This window comes from Mastacembelus armatus, chromosome 7, assembly GCF_900324485.2.
Source record: "Mastacembelus armatus chromosome 7, fMasArm1.2, whole genome shotgun sequence".
In the NCBI taxonomy this organism is placed as follows: domain Eukaryota; kingdom Metazoa; phylum Chordata; class Actinopteri; order Synbranchiformes; family Mastacembelidae; genus Mastacembelus; species Mastacembelus armatus.
The window spans coordinates 2374742-2384716 of NC_046639.1; the positions used below are offsets into that span (position 1 = coordinate 2374742).

The window sequence follows — 9975 nt, forward strand, 5'->3', positions numbered from 1 at the left end:
GCTTTCTACTACTCCTGTGCTCCAGAAAGAAAGAGTGAGTAATATAATGTTTGTTTGTTGACATACATAAGCGAACAGAAAGCACACAAATTCACTTGTTCACATTAACACTGGAACTTAATGGTAGCTGATACCAAAACTGGATACATCACACATGTTAAGTCATATTGTTGTGCTGTATAAATGTGACTTATACGTTTCCTGCTAGAAACATGTGACATGGTACGAATAATCTAGCTCATCATAAGGAAAATGTTTTCTAATGGCAGCCTCTTGAATGGACCTGTGCTCTCAGAAAGGGAATATAATAACTGTGGGCGTGGTTTCAGTGCATGAATGGAGATAAAAGGTGAAAAGCGAGACGGCACAAAGCAAAAACGGTACAAGACAGTGTGGGAGAGACAAATGAAAGGACTCTTGAAAAACTAATACTCGTATTAGTCCGTCACCAGAAGGAACAGAACAGAGACAAACACATCCATCGATCACAGACACGGAAAGGTCAGGACCAGACTGTTGATACATTGAGACTGATGGCATTGACTGTCAGGCTCCGTTTTGATGCCACAGACATGAGATAAGAGTGTGTGTGTGTGTGTGTGTGTGTGTGTGTGTGTGTGTGTGTGTGTGTGTGTGTGAGGGTGTGTGTGTGTGTGTGTTTACCTGTAAATGCAGATTTACAACAAATTAAAGCAATAAAGTTATTCTGTTTAAATTTTCAAAGTTACAATTGTTAGATTGTTGGTTATGAAATGGGAAAAATGTGTGTAAATGTGTGTGTGTGTGTGTGTGTGTGTCACAATGTCCTCACACTGTATGACAATGTGAGATGAAAATGCTATAAATACAAATGTAGAGGTGGCTTCTTAGTTACAAGAGTGAGGAGTCATTTGGAAAAGCACTGATACGATACGAAAGTGTTTCATGTTTGTGTGAGAGAAATGAAGAGCGTGATGGAACAATAAAGAGATTCAATGGAAACTTCCAAAGCTGTGTGATGTGAAAATTTCTTACAGCACAATGAAATGTGTCTCAGATAGATTTCCAGTTACTTCCCTGGAAAAACCAAAGGACGACATGGACAGAATGAACAAATAGACAGCAGCTATGCAGTGAGACAGACTGACAGACAGATGGATAACGCCTCAGACTCCAAGGAGGTAGCAAAGGACAGACTGGTCACTGTCCCTTCAGGAGGAGCCATGAGCTTTTTTAGTCTCTGTCTAACACTTAGAGTATGTTCCCATGGAAACACACAGCGCTGAGCCAGGCAAATACCGTTACAAATAACCTGCACAGAAGTCTTTCTACGCAGGAAGTGATGATGATGTGCAGAGGAGATGGGCGGATCAGCATGAAAAGGCTCGATATGATGTTTGAGCTCACAAATCAAAAAGTTTCTCAGCAGTTTTTACCATTTCTAATAGAGATTTACTGGTGTTCTCTTTAATATGGAAGCTGCTGAGCACTGAATGGTAATGTTTGTGTCAGTTTTCTCACCTGTAAATCCTCATGGTTTGTCCTGTACTGGTCTTTCAGGACTGAGGTCCTCACTCCCTCCTCCCGTCTAACCCCTTTGTCTTTCTTGACATCAGGGCTCCAGAAATTGACACTGTTGCTGGGTCCTGTCCTCCCTCCGTCTAGTTCTCTCCTCAGGTTGTCATTCTCTCTCTGCAGCTCTCGTAGCTGTGCCTGAAGATCAAATGTGGAAACCTCTCCCCGTCCAGACAAATCCAGTACCTGTGGCTGTTTCCCAGACTGGCGCCTCAAACTGGAAGTCCCTGCAGAAAACAAGGATTGGTCTCCGTATGGATCAGACTGATGATGCAGCCCAGAGGAGGTGATGTTTGGGCTGCTACCCATGGCCGTTGTTCGGCCAGTGTAAGAGGAGCGGATGGTGCTTCTGCCCAGTGTCATGGTGCCTTTGGGGTATCCAGCAGAAGGTTCCAAGGAATCCCGTTCACTGGGGTACATGGTGCCTGAAGTGGCATAGGCAGCGCTCAAAGACTGGATGTTCTCCATAGACAGGGTCTTACCCCCTGGTGCTGTTGCTGAACCATGGCTTGCTCCTTTGTGCGCTGCTGTAGCAGCTTTGATCTTTGAACCTGGCCTTGACATTGACCCTTGACTTTCAGTCAACTTAGATACTGGTGCAGGCAGACCCCCTGACACAGAGCCTGGTTCTAGCCCTGAGCGGGAGCCTGGTGCTGAGCTTGGAGCCTGCTTGCCTTTCCCATGTTTAGGGGTTTTGGAGAAGCGTGAATGAGATGCGCTGCCATCAGTGTGTCCACTACTCTTTGGGCCAGCAGACAGCTTGCTCTGCGAGGGCTTGGCTCTGATGTTTAAAGGCATTTTAATATGGCAAAAGTGGATATCTAAGAGGATCCTGGTAAGTATGAGAATCTCTTCATGTCTCTTTATGAAATAAGGACATATAACAGGGCTTAGCGTAAAGGCCACCTCACAGCTTCTTAGTTTTCACCTATCCATCCTTGAATGTCTAGTGCTTGAGTCTTTGTTAGTCCTATTAGAGGAAAGTGGCACTGACCGTTGACTACCCAACTCTCAGACACAGAGGCCAGAGATCTTGTGGTTTTAGCTACAGTGCAGGACATCATGGATTCTAGATGGGTCAAAGTAAGAAAAATCATATTAATTAAAAATAACACAAGCAGAAACAATACATGGGTGACATTACTAGATATTGTTTAAAAACATTACTATTAATAAAATGCATTTTGTACTGATACAGCCAAACTAGACGAGACTGTTTACTGGGCACATTTACTTACAGTTGCTGGTAATACACTCTCCTCTTTATTTAGGGTTGGGAGAATGATGGGAGGACAAATTAATTAACCACCAGAACATAAAATAGTGGTGCAACATATTCTACTCTTAAGCCTTTGCTCATCACGTTTCTAACACCTTGTAAGGCAGAGTAGATCGAGAAAGAAAAAAAAAATCAGGGAGGATTAGCTGAACCATTTCAGGACCATGGACAGCACTAAATCTACTCTAATTCCTGCTCAGGTCTAAAGGGAAATGGATAAATTTTTGTAACTGGCTTAGGACATGCCAGGCTGCAAAGGGAAGTGGGAGGCCAATCACTTGCAAATTCATGACCAGAGTTTAATGTAGGATGTAGACACACTAGTACCTGAAGTTTCATCTTAAAAATGGTAAAACGTGTGTGGAGAGTATATCATATAAAGATTGTGCCCATATTAGGAAACATTCTGCATACAAGACACAGTCTATCTACATCATATTCAATAGTAAAAAGCTGTACATTAATACAAATAAAGAATATCCTTGGAGAATGAAAGTAAACACAACCCAATCATGATGGACCAGATATTGGGGGCTGCCGGTAAAGCAGAGGCAAATCTACATCATAATCCCTCCTCTAATCTAAGAGGATTGGGCGCTGGGAGCCACTAGACAGGCTGCATTGGTTAAGTCTGCTTGTCAGTCATAACATAGCTGTCAATCCTTTATCCATCATTGTTTCAGGCAACAAATAGAGCTTTGAGAACCTGCAAATAAACTAGAAATTCCCGAATAATTTTGGTACATTTCAGTTACCATGGCAATCCAATGATTCAAATGATAAAGATAAACCTATTTAAACCCTTCAAATCAAGGAAAGTGCAAACATGTTAGCTCTCGCTATATATTTAAATGAAGATGGAGGTATCATCAGTCAGCTGGTCAGTATCGACGGGCAGGCGCCAGGTTTACGCAGCCGTGTAGCCCCATGTCATACCACACTGGCAAAACGGAAGAACTGGCAGCAAACGAAAGGACTGGTGAGGATGTAAAAATAAAGTGCCAAAAGTAGAAAACGCTTCACTTCTAATCGGTTGAGACGCAGCTGCACTTACTTCTGAGTTGGCAGCCAGCTGTTGCCGCGAAGAGAAAAGTCGAGGCACCACCCAAAATGCAACGGCATGACTCCCTAACGTGCATGATATCCAAATTAATAATAATGATGATCCATAATAATGAAGCTCAACATGCTGCCAACCTCACGGACCAACTATCACGAAGAACGCACTATGTTCACGAGTGCACGAATAAAACGGTCACAGTGCATGTGCCTGCGCAGCCTGGACGCATCCACTGGAATAACTCCACTACGACCACGGACATGAAGGATTAGTTTCTTGCTTATATGCACACGGCGACATGAGTTCGAGCTGGTACCTTACATAATAATTAATCTGCCACATAAAGTCAAAGCACAGTTTTGTTTGAATAATGCCGACAAATGATGCCGCATCTTCCAGGTGTGCACACAGCGTGCACCCTAAGCTTACCGCACAGGCACCTCTCCATCACCGTGAAGTCCCAGCCGTACCCTGTCCGACCTCAGCGCAGGCTCCATGATCTCATCGGCTCAGCTTCCTCCTGACCTGTCCTGCCATCGCGTCCGCGTGGGCGCGCTCTACCAAGCCGACGCGTGCGCGAGTGACGCGGACGACATCGATCGGAGGTTTCGTGCACCTGCGTGAGCGCCAGTTGGACATGGCACTTGCAAAGTCGAACAAATCGGAAATGCATTGCGATCATTTTTCATACAATCATTTTAAATGTTTCTCTATTTGCTTGTGTTCTCCAAACTCCATCAACTGTTTAATTGCAATTATTTTGCTTATTGCTGTAATACCTGAATCTCCCTGCCAGCTGGTCAATAAAGCGTTATCTAATCCAAACCCCTTTAGCTTTAAAGTGAGTTTTGTTATTATGGAGAGAAGGAATCTAAAAATTGGACCAAATGATGCCACAAGTAGCTTCACATGGGGCCTATCACCTTAGACCTGGGGCAGTCTGGTCCTGGTTGAGACAGTTACAAGAGCACAGCTGCTGTTAGGTACACTCCGTATAACTCAGAAAATAAGTAAGAATAACTATTTCTGGTCAGAGGTGCTGTTTGTCAGTTGGATCATGAGACAAAAAATGAAAGTGGGATCCCCAGACCACAGACTACTGCTCAGGCAGCAGGTTGGTGGGTATTTTTGCATGCACTTTGATCCCTTATCCTTGAAGCGTCTTTAAAGGTCAGCAGACTTCAGAATAAAGCTTCCTCACTTCCTGATGACACTAGCAAATTAGTGTAGCCACACGAGGGTCCCGTTCCTAGTTCACCCCCAACAATTCATAAGAAATCTGTGGGTGACTGTTACTTAAAATGGATGCAGCTGTCAAAGCTGTTCATTATCTGCAACTGGTAAGAAATAATCATCAGTTACAAGTTTCATTTCCTCCAAACACATCCAAACAAAGGGAAGTGAAATTCTGAGGGTTGGTGATGTTTCTACACAGGTACACCACTTTACCCTCTAACAGTTCACAATTAAACTGCTTAATTCAGGTAAAAGCAAGTGAAGTGCATATATATACAGCTCAATATCAATTTATTATATATCATTTCACTTTAGAGTCCACAAAAGCAGCATCAGTGCAGTCAAGACAAGGTTTCTATCTTTTAAAATGTGAGGAGTAAAAATGTTAAAAAGTTAAATAACATTTGAAAAACCCTAGAGAGCAACATAATTACCAGATAGTTAAACCCAACAAAACACAATCTCATGTCGTATAATTACATATTGTATGTTACATCATTAAGAGGCTAATTCTGTCAAAATGAGATAATGGAAAGATTGAGTGTTTTTTCACCAAGGCTTTCTCCATCGGCCGTTAAGAGGCAGTCATATAAAACTTTCACTCATGTTGCTGTCATAAAATTTGAGGTTATCAGATGACAATGCCATTCTCATTTGATTCCAGAAAAGTGGCTGGGCTCTTGGGTTTCTCGGCCAGGACAACACAGACTTTCTGCACAACCTCTTCCTCAGCTGAAGATATTTCAGTTTGGGAAACATCTCATCCAACAAAACCAGCACAGCTGTATCCACCTTGTTTGGATATAATCAGAGAAAATGTTGTTGTTTTGTTGTGAAAACATGACAACAATTCAGAGTGGGGTGAGACTGACATATACAAAATGTAAAGTAAAGTAAATGAAAGTAAAAAAGTAAATTCTGCCAACCTTCTCATCCAGAAGCCGCTGCTGAACCATGAAGAAAGCCTGGCGGATCACGCCATTCGCTGTCTCTCCATCATGAAAAGCACTGGACAGCACAAACACTGTCTTCACACTGCGGTAGACAGCATTGTGTAGATTCTCGATGCACGAAAGCCCAGGAATCCAGTCCCTCTCTTCCAAACACAGATTAAATTTTCTGTGACCCAAGTGTTCCAGATTGACAGTTAACTCACTGTAGACCCAGTCCCTCACAGCCTGGTTCTGGGTGTCGAACACCACAAAAGCGTCATAGTGATAACATGTATCAGTACCTCCCAGCTGGGAGTAGCCTTTGTATCCTGCCCAAAGCACCTGCAAGCAATACCACATATCCCAGCCATAGAGATGCTTCAGCAGGGGCAGAACAGTGAATGTCACAGCCAGAAACGAACAGACAAGAAAGGCCAAGCTACCATATATGTCCTGGCAGGAACGCTGATCCATGGACAGTATACTCTGACCTTGCTGGGATTCTGGGAATTCACATAGTATATTTGTGGTGAGATAAGGAATTTGTACCGAAGTATTACGCAAGAAGTCTGCAAACCAAGATGAATCACAGTCACATTTAAAGGGGTTGGCATGCAGGGTGAGTTTCTGAAGCATGGTACCATTTTCAAAAAGGGAAGGGAAATACTGATGGTCCAACTGTTTGATATGATTGTGGCTGAGATACAGAAATTTCAGGGATTTTGCCTTTTTGAAGAAATCCTCAGGAATAGAACTGATGCGATTGTGACTGAGGTCCAATAAAGAAAAATTGACTCCAAATTCAATGCCATGGGGCAAATAAAATAGATAATTTTGACTGAGGTTCAGGTGACGTAAACTGCTGAGTACTGTGATGTTGTGCCACGGGAAATAGTTCAGTAGGTTGCTGCTGATGCTGAGGGCTTTAATGCTTGTTGGGAGGCTACACAGCACATCTGGTGAGATTGACTGCAGACCATTGTTAGAGATGTCCAGATAGGCAAGATTTACCACGCTTTGGAAGAAATCAGTGTATTTGTTGTTATCAGACCCCCACATGATGTCCAGGTGATTTCCATTGAAGTAGAGGTACTTCACAGAGGTGCTGTTCAACATTCGATCTATTCTCATCCCAATTTCATTGTTTGCCAGACTTAGGACTTCCAAGTTGGTCAGATTTTGAAGGAACTCAAAACGATGTCCCATGCCCCTCATTTTAAAGTGAAACTCATTGTGACTAATGTCCAACACCTTTAAAGTGTTTTTAAGCTCACTGAAAGCTTCTCTGTAATACAGATCGAGCCTATTTTGTGACAAATCGAGAAAGACTAATTTTTTCATGTTGTCAAACACCCCACCCTTCAAGGCCTGGCTCATATAATTGAAGGAAAGGTTTAAACAAACAGCATTTTCCATGCCTAATAACACATCTTTAGTAAGAAACAGAATGTCATTTTGAGACAGGTCCAATGTTAATTTATCTCGACAGAAATTATTTTTAAAATCCCATAGTGATGGAAACCATGACACATTGTCCTCCAACATTTCCAGCAGATTTGTCTGCTTTGAGTCCCAGATGTCACTGACAGATGTGGTTTCCTGCTCTATTGCAACGTGTGGTTGGTCATGGAAATTATTTGATCGCAAGTTCGGGTTCTGACAACAGCTTCCCTGCGCCACAATCTCAGATGATAGATATGGATAGCATGGAAGAAAAGTGAGCTGGTTTTGAGAGAGGTCAATATTATTAATAGATGACAATGCTGTCAGACTGCTCACGTTACACGTGTTGATGAAGTTCATTCTCAGTTCTAGTTTTTTTAGATGTATAAGCTTTGACAGCACATTAAGGCTATCTCTTGAAAGTGTATGGAAAAAGTTACCACTCAGGAGAAGAGAATGTAAATGAGACATACTGCCAATATGAGGGGACAGGATCAGTTCCTGAAATGTCTTCAGTGGTTCATAGTTATAGATCAGGCTAATCCAAGTGAGGCCCTTCAGCTCTTTGAAAAAGCTGCCATTTTGTATAGCATATGCAAGCAGGTTGTCAGAGAGGTCCAGACTTCTTAAATTCTTCAGTGGTCTGAAAAGGCCATCTGGAAATGTTTTCAGAGAGTTTCCCCTCAGGCTTAGGAAGGTGATGGAGCTGTTCTCAGCATATAATGAGTTTGGCTGTAGGTATAGCGACTGATTGTTTGGACAAGGAAAGCAGGGTCTTGCTGCATGGTCACAACGTTGGCAATTCCACTCCAAATTCAAATATTCCAGGACAGTTAAATTGGCAAATATTCCTTCTGAAATACTTGCGATTTTATTCTCCCTTAAATCCAGGCTTTTCAGCGAAGGTGGCAGTCCTTTTGGGACAGAGGTAAAGTTATTATACCCTAGGGTAAGGTTTTTGAGTTTAGGGAGTTCTTTGAAAACCTTCTCACTGATGTAAAATGACTGGTTGCAAGGGTTTGCATAATAGCAGTTCCCAGTTAGTATGAGAAATTCTAGGTTTGGTGTGTTTAAAGGGTTGATAATGTTGAAGATGCAATTACTCTGTAGATCAAGAAAACTCAGGCTTGCAGGCAACAAAGGTATAGAGGTGAGGCTGTTTCCTGACAGGAAGAGAGATTTAAGCTTCACTAGGTTCTTGAAGGCATGGTGATCAAGTTCCATTTTGCATGTATTTTCCTCAAGGGCCCTCAGTCGACCAGGCCGACAATTGTCTATTATTTTCAGAGTCTCAAGGTTTTGGACGCCTGCAAAATCATGCAGCCCAATTTTCTGTATCTTAGTCCAACTTAAATTAAGTGACACTACAGTAGTAGACCTGATGATGGGGACACGCTTGAGTGACCTCCCAGAACAGTCCACAGCAGTGACATTCATGTCAGTCTCACATGGGAAGAAGATGGTATTTATGCATCTCACTAGTACAAGAACCTGACTAAAGATGAAGATTTTTCTTAATAGAGCCTGAAAAAGGAAAGTAAACTTATTCAGTTGTTTGTTGATCACTCAGAAAATATGATCTGTACATGTTATTTAATTTTATATAAGAATCACACACTGTCTTGATCAGTATGACCTCATGCAGCCTAAGCACTTTCAAACAATTGCTTTTGAAATCTCACTGGCTTTTTTCAAGTTTGAAACCTTATTACGTAACAATCACAAGTAAATACTGTGATTTCATAACAGTTAAATATTGTACATTTCTGATGGAAGAAGAATATGTTATCTCACTTACCATAGCAGGGATAAGAAGTATCTTAAAAATTCATATCAGGAGCTAGTTGAAGCAATCTTCAAACAAACCACGGACACGACTGAATAGAAAAGGCGTCCAAACATCTGAGCAGCGTCACGAAAATGGTCATATCCATTTAAGCAGAAGTGAAAGCATGTGGTCATATACGCAACAGCCTGATGTAAATCATGTGTACTAATTCAAATTAATCAGGGGTATCTAATAACACCTCAAATGATATAAAAACAAATTAAAAAAAAAATCAATTTGGATTATATAAAAACATAAATAAATAAATCAAACCTATTCAGCCATTTCCTTTTCTGACAGCACTGACAGAGCAGAGAGGGGAGGATTGTTTCCGTTGTTGGTAGACAAAACAGACGACTTCCTTAATTCACAACTTGCTAAGAAAGATGTAAGGAAGTGATATACTACTTGATCATGATTCAAATGTCCATTTGATTTAATTTGTTGTACCCAAGTGTGTTTTGTGCATTGACTGGAAGAACAAGAGGTTTACATTAACAGCAGTGTGGTAGATGCTGTTACTAATATGCTGTGTCTTTGTCCAGGGGGGTCTGAGGAGTTCCCTAGGGGATTTTTTCACCTTTGTTAACTTAATATTTTCATTGCAAACTGCCTATAACTGGGATGGTGGCACAACAATCCA

At 41.8% G+C, this 9975-nt stretch overlaps 2 protein-coding genes across 2 annotated transcripts in view; both read right to left on the reverse strand.

Moving 5' to 3' along the window:
* LOC113146209 (ELKS/Rab6-interacting/CAST family member 1-like) overlaps window positions 1-4466 on the reverse strand; it is a 133502-nt gene extending 129036 nt beyond the window's left edge. The window contains exons 1-2 of the mRNA XM_026333551.1: window positions 4323-4466; window positions 1501-2623 (exon numbers count right to left, since the gene is read on the reverse strand). Of these exons, the coding sequence (XP_026189336.1) occupies window positions 1501-2352 (852 nt within the window). The 5' untranslated portion in view covers window positions 2353-2623; window positions 4323-4466. The remainder of the gene's footprint in view (window positions 1-1500; window positions 2624-4322) is intronic.
* A 931-nt stretch (window positions 4467-5397) lies between these two features.
* On the reverse strand, window positions 5398-9458 carry tlr9 (toll-like receptor 9). Its single transcript, XM_026333014.1, has 3 exons — window positions 9303-9458; window positions 6056-9028; window positions 5398-5921 (listed from the first exon to the last, which is right to left on the reverse strand). The coding sequence occupies exons 1-3, from the start codon at window positions 9303-9305 to the stop codon at window positions 5715-5717; spliced, it is 3183 nt and encodes a 1060-aa protein (XP_026188799.1). The 5' UTR covers window positions 9306-9458; the 3' UTR covers window positions 5398-5714.
* Window positions 9459-9975: the final 517 nt, after the last annotated feature.

Excerpts from the sequence above, each read along its gene's own strand:
- tlr9 (XM_026333014.1), bottom strand. Across the intron at positions 5,922-6,055 it reads AGCGGCTTCTGGATGAGAAG|GTGGATACAGCTGTGCTGGT; the intron begins GTTGGCAGAATT and ends TATCCAAACAAG.